Source organism: Triticum urartu, chromosome 3A, assembly GCF_056163025.1.
Source record: "Triticum urartu cultivar PI428250 chromosome 3A, HENAU_Tu73, whole genome shotgun sequence".
NCBI lineage: Eukaryota > Viridiplantae > Streptophyta > Magnoliopsida > Poales > Poaceae > Triticum > Triticum urartu.
Genome location: NC_141875.1, coordinates 706221539 through 706236356, shown reverse-complemented (window position 1 = coordinate 706236356; position 14818 = coordinate 706221539). Strand labels below are relative to the sequence as shown.

The 14818-nt window shown below is 44.6% G+C and overlaps 1 protein-coding gene across 1 annotated transcript; it reads right to left on the bottom strand.

Annotated features, from left to right (window-relative positions):
- Nucleotides 1-10316: 10316 nt before the first annotated feature.
- Nucleotides 10317-12860, bottom strand: LOC147981924 (uncharacterized). Its single transcript, XM_087514168.1, has 4 exons — nucleotides 12669-12860; nucleotides 12439-12566; nucleotides 11333-11437; nucleotides 10317-11246 (listed from the first exon to the last, which is right to left on the bottom strand). Exons 1-4 carry the CDS (start codon nucleotides 12729-12731, stop codon nucleotides 10709-10711), a joined length of 834 nt encoding a protein of 277 aa, XP_087370294.1. The 5' UTR covers nucleotides 12732-12860; the 3' UTR covers nucleotides 10317-10708.
- Between the last annotated feature and the right edge of the window lie 1958 nt (nucleotides 12861-14818).

Genomic DNA, 14818 nt, shown 5'->3' with positions numbered 1-14818 from the left:
ATATCAATTTTTATGTCTCGACCATTTCGAGACTCCTCGTCATGTCCGTGATCATATCCGGGACTCCGAACTACCTTTGGTACATCAAAACATATAAACTCATAATACCGATCGTCACAGAACTTTAAGCGTGCGGACCCTACGGGTTTGAGAACTATGTAGACATGACCGAGACATGTCTCCGGTCAATAACCAATAGCGGAACCTGGATGCTCATATTGGTTCCTACATATTCTACGAAAATCTTTATCGGTCAAACCGCATAACAACATACGTTGTTCCCTTTGTCATCGTTATGTTACTTGCTCGAGATTCGATCGTCGGTATCTCAATACCTAGCTCAATCTCGTTACCGGCAAGTCTCTTTACTCATTTCGTAATGCATCATCCCGCAACTAACTCATTAGTCACATTGCTTGCAGATGTGCATTACCGAGAGGGCGCAGAGATACCTCTCAGATAATCGGAGTGACAAATCCTATTCTTGATCTATGCCAACTCCACGAATACCATCGGAGACACCTATAGAGCACCTTTATAATCACCCAGTTACGGTGTGACATTTGGTAGCACACAAAGTGTTCCTCCGGTATTCGGGAGTTGCATAATCTCATAGTCATAGGAACATGTATAAGTCATGAAGAAAGCAGTAGAAGTAAACTAAACGATCAAGTGCTAAGCTAACGGAATGGGTCAAGTCAATCACATCATTCTCCTAATGATGTGATCCTGTTAATCAAATGACAACTCATGTCTTTGGTTAGGAAACTCAACCATCTTTGATCAATGTGCTAGTCAAGTAGAGGCATACTAGTGACACTATCACTACAATAAGAACCCCCCTTTAGCAACGCATCGATGCGTTGTCTTATGTCCATATAAGCGTTGCTAAGTTCTACACCAACGGATTTATATGCGTTGTCGTTGGTGGCGTTGCAAAGGTCTACAACAACATATATAAATGCGTTGGTAACCGGCGTGAATATGTGTTGTAAGACAGGAACATATATAGCTAGAAGATAACAACACTTCATATGCGTTGGTGACTTGCACATAAGAGGATCCTTATAATTCCTGGAAGAAATTTGCCATTGCTTGGACAATTAATGGTATTTTTATGTCAACATTCTGAACTATTATGCTAATGCTGACAATGCACAGGACACACAAACATAATAATTAGAAAGGTCACATGTATTAACTCAACATTGTTGCTTTACAAAGAACATATACAAGGATTACAATATGTGAAACTATCTAGTAGTAGTCTGATTCACAGCCTTGCAATCAACGTGTTGGCCATCTAAAACATAATGTATGAAACATTGACCTGAATGACATTCTAAAATCTAATCTAAAACTATCTAGTAGTAGCCACCTCCTTGATCTTTCAATCAACTCGTGAGCCATGCATCATCGATTTACCTTGGCAATCTACAACAACAAAGAAATGAGAAAAAATAAGGTGACATAAAATAAATACAAGTTAATAGGGCAGTAAAATTTAAACAAAGAGCAACATACAAAGGTTCAAGGCCATGTGAGAGTTAATCTTGCTATATGACCAATGGTTTTGTTTTAGTGGCCCTATCAACCTAGAATCAATTACCAAGTTCAACACCCTCAATTTTTGTTTTACATTCTAGGTCGGTACTTTGGAGTGTAGCAAGAGCAACATTCTTGTTTAGATTTCCCAAACTAAGCATGAAATACAATAAGCATTCATATTGCAAAAAGAATGATCTATACTAGATTGTTGCTCAGCCATGTTGAATTCCAACAATAGAGAAATGAGCATACCTTATCTTTAGATGGACGTTTGTTTGATGCTCACATCTCCATATAATAGAGAAAGTTTCACTTCAGATACAATATGTTGCTTCACTAAACACATTAGTTGAAGTTTTACTTCTCTGAACACTCAAGTCAAAGCAAGATCGAGAATAATCGTCGCATCTCTGAACACATTAGTTGTACGTCATCATCTCTGAAGGGCTTTGATATATCATAATTTGAATACTTATTTACAGTCCCAGCTATAGCACTCAACTTTATAGACAGAGAAAAGGAAGCCTTATGAAGAGACCATTCATATGTAAATTGAGTTATTAAACACCTTATAAAAATATAATGAAGATAAAGGGATGTACATGCCCAAAAAATATGTGCGTCGACAAACAAAGCATGCTACATTAAAAACATAGGTCTGTAGTTACCAAAATAGTGCATAGAAATGCAGAGATTAAAAAATCCAGAAATACTGGAAGTTGATAGAAAATAATTCGCACAAAGCTAAATCAGGTGGCTATATTAAATGTTGACAAGTGCGTTTTCTAGTGATTTTCATTTATATACATGCTTGACAATAATACTAATCTAAATAGTGAATACATAATCTTTTCAACATGAGTTTCGAAATTACATTGCATATTATGTAACTTAAATCACCTACACCTTTACCATCCAACATTATTCATGAAGTCACATCTCCTTCTACAGAAGTAGCCCTGCCCTGAACTTTCTCCCAAAGATGAATATTTAAGAAATTTTGATCCTGTAAAGAATGATGGATTCATTAAGCACTTGAATGCACATTTAAGTAGATCTAACAAAAATACTAACAAACACTCTTTAGAAGTCTAAAAACAATATTAATTTGTAATGATATACCTTAAGTTTAGGATTCACTCGCATGAGTTGTGATGCTAGGATCAAAGACTCCAAGGATCAATGCATCGTGGAAGATGACACACAACAAACACACTATTCTGAAGACCAATGCACAAGCATTAGGCTGCTAGCAACAACTGCTACTATGCTCTAGGATGACGGCGACAATCAAGTCTGAACCGAAGTTACTATATCCAGCATGTGAAAGTGCAGAACGTACACATGTCACCATCTGATCGATTCGTCGATCAAAATAAGCCAGCCACGATCGACATGAGCTATTGCCTGCTAGCTTTGGGATTCTCTAATTTGGTGCTAGTTATTAACAATTTAACATGTGGGCTAATGACTAATTAGTTGCGGCCAGCCGGCCGTTAGCATGTACATAGGTGCAAGCAGAACATAACGGTGCATTGAATATAATACTTCAAATGAAATTGTTAGATAATTGGTATCTTTTTCTAAAACACAGACACCTTAATCTTTACTGAAAGTCGGTCCTGAGCAGAACATATAAAAACAAAAATTTCCAAACAACACACTTATTGTCCATAGGTATAAGATGAAATCACCACCATATTACTAAAGCACAAGCAGAATATCTATTCCAAAGAATCGGGAATATGTAGGTTCCATCAACCAGCCACATATGAGAAAGTTGTACCGCATAACCACAAACAAGAACACCCAGAATTGGAAGTCTCCATTTTTCTTAGCCTGCAGTGTCTGCCTGTCTCGCAAATACTAACAGGGCCGATTGAGTGAACTGGCGGGAAGCACAGAGAGACGGGAGAAAATAAAAAATTACCATCGCGTTGAGGTTGGAGAAGCCCTTGGTGAGGATGTGATACTTGCGGAATCCATGGATGGTGCCCTATTTAATGTGAATGCAGCCGTCTCTAAAGCATAACTCCAAAATGATAGCGGTAAATCAGTAAGAGACATCATAGATCGCACCATATATAGTAGAGTACGATTACGACGTTCAGACACACCATACGATGTGGTGTTCCGGGTGGCGTGAATTGCGAAACTATTCCGCATTGTTTCAAATGTAGACCAAACTCGCAACTCAAATATTCTCCTTCACGATCAGATCGTAGAAACTTTTTTTCTTGTTACAATGACTTTCCACTTCACTCTGAAATTCTTTGAACTTTTCATATGTTTCAGACTTATGTTTCATTAAGTAGATATACCCATATCTACTCAAATCATCTGTGAAGGTGAGAAAATAACGATACTCGCCACGAGCCTCAATATTCATCGGACCACATACATCAGTATGTATGATTTCCAACAAATCCGTTGCTCGCTCCATTGTTTCAGAGAAAGGCGTTTTAGTCATCTTGCCCATGAGGCATGGTTCGCAAGTACCAAGTGATTCATAATCAAGTGATTCCAGAAGTCCATCAGTATGGAGTTTCTTCATGCGCTTTACACCAATATGACCCAAACGGCAGTGCCACAAATAAGTTACACTATCATTATCAACTCTGCATCTTTTGGCTTCAACATTATGAATATGTGTATCACTACTATCGAGATTCATCACAAATAGACCACTCTTCAAGGGTGCATGACCATAAAAGATATTACTCATATAAATAGAACAACCATTATTCTCAGATTTAAATGAATCATTGTCTCGCATCAAACAAGATCCAGATATAATGTTCATGCTTAATGCTGGCACCAAATAACAATTATTCAGGTCTAAAACAAATCTCGAAGGTAGATGTAGAGGTAGTGTGCCGACGGCAATTACATCGACTTTGGAACCATTTCCCACATGCATTGCCACCTCATCCTTAGCCAGTCTTCGCTTAATCCGTAGTCCCTGTTTCGAGTTGCAAATATTAGCAACAGAACCAGTATCAAATACCCAGGTGCTACTTCGAGCTCTAGTAAGGTACACATCAATAACATGTATATCACATATACCTTTGTTCACCTTGCCATCCTTCTTATCCGCCAAATACTTGGGGCAGTTCCGCTTTCAGTGACCAGTCTGTTTGCAGTAGAAGCACTCAGTCTCGGGCTTAGGTCCGGACTTGGGTTTCTTCTCCTGAGCAGCAACTTATTTGCCGTTCTTTTTGAAGTTTCCCTTCTTCTTCCCTTTACCCTTTTTCTTGAAACTGGTGGTCTTGTTGACCATCAACACTTGATGCTCCTTTTTTATTTCTATCTCCGCCGCCTTTAGCATTGCGAAGAGCTCGGAAATTGTCTTATTCATCCCTTGCATATTATAGTTCATCACGAAGCTCTAGTAGCTTGGTGGTGGTGATTGAAGAACTCTGTCAATGACACTGTCAACAGGAAGATTAACTCCCAGTTGAGTCAAGTGGTTATGGTACCCAGACATTCTGAGTATATGTTCACTGACAGAACTATTCTCCTCCATCTTGCAGCTGTAGAACTTATTGGAGACTTCATATCTCTCAATCCGGGCATTTGCTTGAAATATTAACTTCAACTCCTGGAACATCTCATATGCTCCATGACGTTCAAAACATCGTTGAAGTCCCGGTTCTAAGCCGTAAAGCATGGCACACTGAACTATTGAATAGTCATCAGCTTTACTCTGCGAGACGTTCTTAACGTCATCAGCAGCATCTGCAGCAGGCCTGGCACCTAGCGGTGCTTCCAGGACGCAACTCTTCTGTGCAGCAATAAGGATAATCCTCAAGTTACGGACCCAGCCCGTGTAATTGCCACCATCATCTTTCAACTTTGCTTTCTCAAGGAACGCATTAAAATTCAACGGAACAACAACACGGGTCATCTATCTACAACAACATAGACAAGCAAAATACTATCAGGTACTTCGTTCATGATAAATTTAAGTTCAATTAATCATATTACTTAAGAACTCCCACTTAGATAGATATCCCTCTAATCATCTAAGTGATCACGTGATCCATATAAACTAAACCATAACCGATCATCACGTGAGATGGAGTAGTTTTCAATGGTGAACATCACTATGTTGATCATATCTACTATATGATTCACGCTCGACCTTTCGGTCTCAGTGTTTCGAGGCCATATCTGCATATGCTAGGCTCGTAAAGTTTAACCAGAGTATTCTGCGTGTCTAAAACTGTCTTACGCCCGTTGTAGATGAACGTTGAGCTTATCACACCCGATCATCACGTGGTATTTCGGCACGACGAACTTTGGCAACGATGCATACTCATGGAGAACACTTTTACCTTGAAATGTAGTGAGAGATCATCTTATAATGATACCGTCAAACAAAGCAGAATAAGATGCATAAAGGATAAACATCACATGCAATCAATATAAGTGATATGATATGGTCATCATCATCTTGTGCCTTTGATCTCCATCTCCAAAGCACCGTCATGATCACCATTGTCACCGGCGCGACACCTTGATCTCCATCGTAGCATCGTTGTCGTCTCGTCAACTATTGCTTCTATGACTATCGCTACCGCTTAGTGATAAAGTAAAGCAATTACAGGGCGATTGCATTGCATACAATAAAGCGACAACCATATGGCTCATGCCAGTTGCCGATAACTCCGTTACAAAACATGATCATCTCATACAATAAATATAGCATCATGTCTTGACCATATCACATCACAACATGCCCTGCAAAAACAAGTTAGACGTCCTCTACTTTGTTGTTGCATATTTTACGTGGCTGATACGGGCTGGGAAAGAACAGTTCTTACCTACGCATCAAAACCACAATGATAGTTCGTCAAGTTAGTGTTTTTTTAATCTTCTCAAGGACCGGGCGTAGTCACACTCGGTTCAACTAAAGTTGGAGAAACTGACACCCGCCAGCCACCTGTGTGCTAAGCACGTCGGTAGAACCAGTCTCGCGTAAGCGTACGCGTAATGTCGGTCCGGGCCGCTTCATCCAATAATACCGCCGAACCAAAGTATGACATGCTGGTAAGCAGTATGACTTGTATCGCCCACAACTCACTTGTGTTCTACTCGTGCATATAACATCTACGCATAAACCTGGCTCAGATGCCACTGTTGGGGAACGTGGTAATTTCAAAAATTTCCCACGCACACGCAAGATCATGGTGATGCGTAGCAACGAGAGGGGAGAGTGTCGTCCACATACCCTTGTAGACCGTTAAGCGGAAGCGTTATGACAACGCGGTTGATGTAGTCGTACGTCTTCACGATCGACCGATCCTCAGTACCGAACGTACGGCACCTCCGCGTTCAGCACATGTTCAGCTGGTGACGTCCCACGAACTCACGATCCAGTAGAGCTCGAGGGAGAGTTTCGTCAGCACGACGGCGTGGTGACGATTTTGATGAAGCTACCGTCGCAGGGCTTCGCCTAAGCACCACTACGATATGACCGAGGTGGATTATGGTGGAGGGGGCACCGCACACGTACGGTTGGGAGAGATCAATGATCAACTTGTGTGTCCTAGGGTGCCCCCTGCTCCTGTATATAAAGGAGTAGGGGGGAGGCCGGCCGGCCCTGTAGGGCGTGCCAGGAGGAGGAGTCCTCCTCCTAGTAGGAGTAGGACTCCCCTCTTTCCTACTCCTACTAGGAGGGGGGAAGGAAGGTGGAGAAGGAGAAGCAAAGGGGGGCGCCCCCCCCCCTTCCTAGTCCAATTCGGACCAGAGGGGGAGGGGAACGCGGCCTGCCCTGGCCGGCCCCTCTCTCTCGCTCCACTAGGGCCCAACAAGGCCCACTAACCCCCGGGGGGTTCCGGTAACCCCTCCGGCACTCCAGTAAAATCCCGATTTCACCCGGAACTCTTTCGATGTCCAAATGTAGGCTTCCAATATACCAATCTTTATGTCTCAACCATTTCGAGACTCCTCGTCATGTCTGTGATCATATCCGGGACTCCGAACTACCTTCGGTACATCAAAACATGTAAACTCATAATACCGATCGTCACAGAACTTTAAGCGTGCGGACCCTACGGGTTCGAGAACTATGTACACATGACCGAGACATGTCTCCGGTCAATAACCAATAGCGGAACCTGGATGATCATATTGGTTCCTACATATTCTACGAAGATCTATATCGGTCAAACCGCATAACAACATACGTTGTTCCCTTTGTCATCGGTATGTTACTTGCTCGAGATTCGATCGTCGGTATCTCAATACCTCGATCAATCTCGTTACCGGTAAGTCTCTTTACTCGTTCCGTAATGCATCATCCCGCAACTAACTCATTAGTCACATTTCTTGCAAGGCTTATAGTGATGTGCATTACCGAGAGGGCCCAGAGATACCTCTTCGATAATCGGAGTGACAAATCATATTCTTGATCTATGCCAACTCCACGAACACCATCGGAGACACCTGTAGAACACCTTTATAATCACCCAGTTACGTTGTGATGTTTGGTAGCACACAAAGTGTTCCTCCGGTATTTGGGAGTTGCATAATCTCATAGTCATAGGAACATGTATAAGTCATGAAGAAAGCAATAGAAGTAAACTAAACGATCAAGTGCTAAGCTAACGGAATGGGTCAAGTCAATCACATCATTCTCCTAATGATGTGATCCCGTTAATCAAATGACAACTCATGTCTATGGTTAGGAAACTCAACCATCTTTAATCAATGAGCCAGTCAAGTGGAGGCATACTAGTGACACTATGTTTGTTTATGTATTCACACATATATTATGTTTCCGGTTAATACAATTCTAACATCAATAATAAACATTTATCATGATATGAGGAAATAAATAATAACTTTATTATTGCCTCTAGGGCATATTTCCTTCAGATTGTGCAGGTAGGGTGGGGCGATGGGTTGACGCTGACCCGGCCTACCCAGCGAAGGTGAAGGTGAGGGAGCCAAAGGTAAGGCTATCCTCCGACGGGAGGCCGCTGGAGGCTGGGGAAGATCCGATCTGAGATCAGTCTCCAACTGACACGCCATGTGCCTGGCGCACCACCTTACGGTGAAGAAAAACGTCAGATCCATCAGTATGGGTCCTTGCATAGTTGGAAGTCACATATCGAAGATAGCACCATGAATTTACCCAAGTTCAGGCCTCCAAAGAGTAATACGCTATATCCTGCTCATGTTTGTTATTCATGGTATAGGGATAGATCGTGCGAGTGATATACAATTGCGTAGATGAGATAAATATTGACAATTGTCTATCTGATAAATAGATGGGAGTAGGGTGGCTCCGGCCGCGGTTGTATGCGGGGTGCAAGACCCGATCTGGTCTCTGCAGGCCCGTCGATGAGGAGGTTTGCGGGTGGCCCTACACAGCACTGGCGTGCTCGTTGTGTGGGGGTGCGCGGTCCAATGGAGGTACGAGTCGACCTCGGTCTGCTGTGTGGGAGTGGTTGCACCTGGTGAAAGCCTGGCCGATGCTGACCGGCTGGCGGCGACGGCGCCTGTGGGCGTCGCTATCCTTCTTGGAGGTGTCGTCGGGAATCTTCACAGCCTCTACTCCTGGATCAAGTCCTTCGGGTGAAAGCCTAGATCCTGCTTCGGGATCGGGCGGTGGCGTCGTCTTCAACGTCGTTCCCCTTTTTAGGGTGCCGTCTTGAAGAATTTGATCCATGTGTTGCTTCCTACGACTGGGCGTACACCGTGGCTTCTGTGGCAACGATGACGGTGGTGAGCAACGTCGGAGGCGCGGCTTTGGTCGTGGTAGTCGGCTCTTCTTCTTCGGCGTGTCCGTGGGAATGCCTCGACTGCCTGGCGGTGTGAAGTCGAAGCTGCGGTGGGGGCCCGCTGGTATACGATGACGCGTGTTAGGTGGCTCGTTCAGTGATCCCCCGTGATACCAACCTTGCCTCGTTTCTTTGTGGTTCATCGTCAGAGTCGGAGTTGCGTTGTCTAATGTGGATTGTATAGAGTGTTCTGTTGCAGCCATTAAGGCTGTTTTTTTTTCTTTTGATCTTCGGATCTTCTGGTCATAGAACCTTCACCACCTTGTTGTTTTCCGTTGCTTTCTGCTATTATCAATGAATGTCAGCGACGCTGGATCTTTTAAAAAAAAAGATGCTACTATCAATGAATGTCAGCGACGCTGGATCTTTCAAGAAAAAAGATAAATAGATGGGAATGAGAGCCCTTTAGCCTCCCTTTATATACAGATGGAGATTAGGGTTTTATCTAGATGACAGCTTGGAGGTCAAGATGATTGCGTCGCTGGGCCTTGTGAGCCCTCTGGCAGGTGTTCTACCGGGCTCCCCTCGGTGAGACACCCTGGGTATATGACATCGTCAACAAAGGCCACCAGCATGGATAGCAATTGATTTTGTGTTTTCCATCCAAACAAGGAAGTTGAACAGAAAAATAAAAGTGTGTTTGGACACCGAATCTAAGAGCCTAGACATATTCCCTCTCTATTGGCCGCCATTTGACTTGGAGTAACTCATGACCTTATAAAAATCAAACGTCGCTGTTTATCAATAAAGCTCAGCGAAGTTCTCCACAGAAAAGTTAGTCGGCGAGCTGACTTGCCAGGTTCAGGTACTCCAGATAAACTTGGACAGAAAATATGATGGTACCAAACAACTTGCACCAATGAAAACTATCCAGAGGGAATCACAACCACCACAGGTCTGTAGTTACGAACACAAAAAAAAAGTGCAAACTAGGCACCGAGCAGTGACAACACCATCTAAGTCAGTAAGCAAAGTGTATTCACAGTAAGACTCTGTTCCCCCATTTCATTTTCTTTTTGGGTAGATGGATGTAACAACCTACCAGAATTGCCACATTGCCAGGAAAATTAGCACAGCAAGCAATTTTTGTGCCCCCTAATACGACACGAGTACATGACCTTTTTGAATTAAACAACTATCAGTGTGGGATAAACCGACCGACCAACCACATCGCTGCATCTGGAGCAGACTGGGTAGCAGCTCCGATGACCGACCTAACGAGTGACTCGAAGCTAAATTACTGTACAACGCGACAAAGTTGCCAGGATACAAGGCCCGGTTTCCTCTTCTTCGCACCGGGAGAATTATTGGAGGGGCTCCCAGGGGCTTCAGCGTTCCCCGCAGCACCGTTATCTACAGAGGCTGATGGATCACTCGATCACAGGAGGACCAACCTCGAGTGACTCTGGAGGACCAACCTCAAGTGATTCCGGTGCTTCAGGTGGCGCTTCGGGAGTTTTCCCACGGCCCAGCCTCTGCAGGAGCTTGAGGTGCTTCTCTGCAGCCGCCTTGTCAGCAGCCTCTCGCTTCTGAGCCCTTCTTGCCCGCCGTCCTGCGACATCCTTGGACACTGAACCTGATCCTGAACCTGATGCTGATCCCTCTTTCTTCTTGGGAGTCCTGGATGGAACAGCATCAACAACAGGAGGGATCACTACTGGCCTGGCCTCCCTCCTGCCCCCTCTGACGTACCCATTGTCACCCCACCTCCTGTTGCCAATTCGAATGCTCGGTGACCTGCTTATGTATTCCTCATAAAGGTCATCCTCATCGCCATCATCATATTGGTAACTGCGGTAAATGTCTTCTTCCTCCTGAGCCTCCTCGTGAGCCTCTACAACCAGAGGCTTAAACCAAGTGGCTCTCAGAAGAAGACAAACGCTCTCATCGAACATGTAGTCATGAAGGCTGAAGAAAAGAAACAAACATCAAGCCAGAAGTATAAAGGAAATAAATGAGCCCACCACATACTAAAGAAACAATAAAGGGGTTACCAGCCATCAAGAGAGCGGTGCACACTGAGGAACTCAAACGGGTGCTTGCATTGCGGGCATACTGGTGTCTGCTTGTAGGATGCCCACCTCAGAATGCAAGTGACGCTGCATGCACATAACGGAAAAATAAGTGAGCATCGTTCACAAACAAAACAATTATCATAAAAGAGCAAAATTTAGTTGTGAAATATGTATCAACATCAATGTCTATTGCCAAAAAAAAGTGATTTACTAACTAATGAAATTCCCACATAAAGTGCTTAGCAAATAACAATAACATAAGTGGTTCTTCAGGTCAATGTCGATGCATACATATAGAATCTCCGTATCTCACAAGAGAATCATTTTAGCATACAAGTATCAGATAAATCCTCGACCCCATCAGGGATGTTGACAACTAAACAACTCTTGAATATGGAACGTGGTTGGTTGGAAGGAAATAGACAGCCAACTGCACATGCAAACCAAGATAAGGAACATATTATACTCCATCACCAATTACCAGAAGAATACACATTAGAACCGGTTCATCACTGATCACAACCATAAATAGTGTCAACAACCCTGGAATACGAAACATGGTTATCGGAAGACAAATAAGGAGCTGCACATGGAAACCAAGATGGGTAACGTGCTAGAATTCACCCGCAAAAAAAAAGTGTACACATGCTAGAATCCATATGGAAACCAAGATGGGTAACATGCTAGAATCCATAGCGAACACCCAAAGCCTACAAATTAGGCTCAGTTCATAAATAATGAGAAGACCTTTAATAGGGTGGGTGGGCTGGCAATGCTAAATACAGCTACTAGCAGCAAAAATAAAATAGCACCCTCCCCAAATTTTAGCGGATAAGGGCAAAAGTGTACTGGAGTGCATAAATTAGTACTTGTAATTCACGGGCATGGCCTCGGTTCATACAGCTAAGTACGAATCTAATGGGGAATATTCGATCGAAATTAGCAATTTCTATCCATCAGACCGCTACGGCGACAAAATCATCTACGAGAAAGAGACAGGGCACGTCAATCTACCACATGAATCGATTATCAAGTGTGAAATCAGGGGCGGGGAAGGGGATCGGGGGGAGAGAGGGGGGGCTCACCAGTAGGCGTGGTCGCAGCCCTTGACGAGCGCCGTCTCCTGGAGCGGGATCCTGTCGAGGCAGATCGCGCACACCCCGCAGCCCCCCGCCGCCCGGTCGCCGCCGACCCCGCCGCCCACGGCCGCCGCCTGGCACGAACAAACAAGCCAAACCAAAGCAGATCAGATCGCCGAACACCCACCGACGGAGGAGCAGATTCGATCCGGGAGACCTAGCGAGCGGGCAACCACCTTGTCGTTGAGGGAGATTGGGGCCGGGAGGGATGCGGCGGAGGAACCGGCGGCGGCGGCCATGTCGGTCGGCGGTCGGGGACCCGGCGAGGTAGGGTTCCTTTCCCCTGTGTGGATGGTTTGATTTGGTTTGGTGGGGTGGGGAGGGGAAAGGGGGGCCGTCACGAGGACGCGGGGTGGGGGGAGAATAGATGCCCTCCGTTTATTCGCTCGGCATGACAGCTGCTTGGGCGCCACGCTTGCTGGCTTCCGCGGTGGTCAATGAACGCGCGGACGGGAGCGAATGGGCGGAGCCCATGAGACCGGGCTGAGAAGAGGTGGCCATGTGTCGTTGGGCTGACAAGAGCTGGCCATGCAAGGGTTCTCGTTCCGCCACGCAGACGAGCAAGTCCCGCTTGTGTTCTTCCAGGGCTCTAGGCCTACACGAGTTTCGGCCCGGCACGCTTTCTTCTTCTTTTTTTTTTTTTTGCATCGCACGCTTTCTTCTTCGCATGCCATGACGTACGTGCCGGCACCGTATTGCGCTCACGTATTGCGTACTTTGGTTGTACCTGATGTCAGCTTTGAGATCCATAAGGAAGCCGAGCTTCAGGGTCGTTTCTCCCCTTGTGCTAGAGCCTGTTTGCCGATGTCAATCTATAAGGGACTAGACATTGATGTAGTTGTGATATTGGTGCTACAGATCATGCCTGAGCTGCAGGAGCGGTGTGGGGCTTCGTTCGGCCTTTATTCGTCGAACAACTGAAGACGCCAGCTAGCCTACCTCTCGCTGTCATGGTGCGCGGAGTTCTAGATGTTGATGTCCTTCCCTCGTCTGCAATCATCGAGCAGGTGATACCTGCGAGTAGCATGACTATTGAGCCAAGTATGGTTGCACCTACTCCAAATCGAGATCCTCTCTTTGCGAAAGAATTTCATGACTTGCTCGCTAGTGTGAAGGTTGCTAGATCTGATTTGGGCAGGTCCACTGACGAAGACATGTGGGTGCCAGCCAGGGCCCTGGCCCCCCTAACATTGCTGATTCAAGCCTAATATGAATAGTAATAGTGATAAATTCTGTTAAAATGGTGTTTTTTATGGATTGGCCCTCCCCAACAAAGTTTATCAATACCCGACCCTCCTCGTGATTTTTCCGGCTTCTCACTGGGCAGGTCAATTGCTTGCCTCCTGGCAGGACACCAATAAAAGGCAAACAAAAGAAGGTGGGTAAAGGCAAGAGTACCGACATAGGCAAGGCGTTTCTTGCTGCTTGATGGATGATCTTCAGTCTCTTGGCCCGTCCTTTTGAATTGGGTTGTCGTTGTGGGTTGGTATGTGTCTCTTCTGTCAAGGTGTTCTTATTGGGGTTCACATGGCGTAGTAGTAACGCCGAGGTTTGTGAATGTTGTGTCATCAGAGAGTTTGTAGAGGTCGTCTGTGCGGGTGTGGTTTTCTTGTCAAGTGAGTAGTTAGTCTGTGCTTCGTTTGTATTGGTTTTCGCCTGATTTTTCGTTAATTAATTGGGCAATTCTTTTCTTCTTAATTAATCAATGAAGCAAAACTTTTGCCTCCGTTTCAAATAATAAATCTGGCCCCACCGCGGACGCGTCCGTAAATAGTGGTAGGTCATCTTTTAAATTTTCATGTTCATAGCGACGTCCCTACTTTTTCCCCATACAACATCTGGTCACATGCATATTATCGATGAAGATGAAATTAGAGAAAGAAAAGAAAGAATAAATAAAGAGAAAAGGTGGTCCATATTCGGAAATCCAACTCGGTGCCCAGGCTCATTTGTTTCCGGTTAAAAAAATCAAAACAAATACTAGAAAAATTCAAAAAATCCAATTTTTTGTGTAGTAGATAATTTGATGCGTGAGATCCGCTTCAAATTTTAACTCATTTGGACACCTGAGCAGCTCTCCGCAAAAAAGACCAAGAAATACCTTGGAAAATACACTAGTAGAAAAAGGGTCTAATGTGAAGCGCATTAGTCCCGGTTTATAACTGAACCGGCACTAATGTTACCATTAGTACCGGTTCCAACGGCTAGGCGGGCGGCGCTCATTAATACCGGTTCGTTGTGAACGTTTAGTACCGGTTCATGCCACGAACCGGTAGTAAAGAGGTGATGACATGCTATTGTTAGGCTGGGGCCCCACCAGCACCTT

What these genes read in the sequence shown, in the direction of transcription:
- LOC147981924 (XM_087514168.1), bottom strand. Translation starts at nt 12,731, where the DNA reads ATGGCCGCCGCCGCCGGTTCCTCCGCCGCATCCCTCCCGGCCCCAATC. An exon ending in CAATCTCCCTCAACGACAAG is followed by an intron (nt 12,567 to 12,668) that starts GTGGTTGCCCGC and finishes TGTTCGTGCCAG; the next exon opens with GCGGCGGCCGTGGGCGGCGG. An exon ending in GGCTGCGACCACGCCTACTG is followed by an intron (nt 11,438 to 12,438) that starts GTGAGCCCCCCC and finishes ATGTGCATGCAG; the next exon opens with CGTCACTTGCATTCTGAGGT.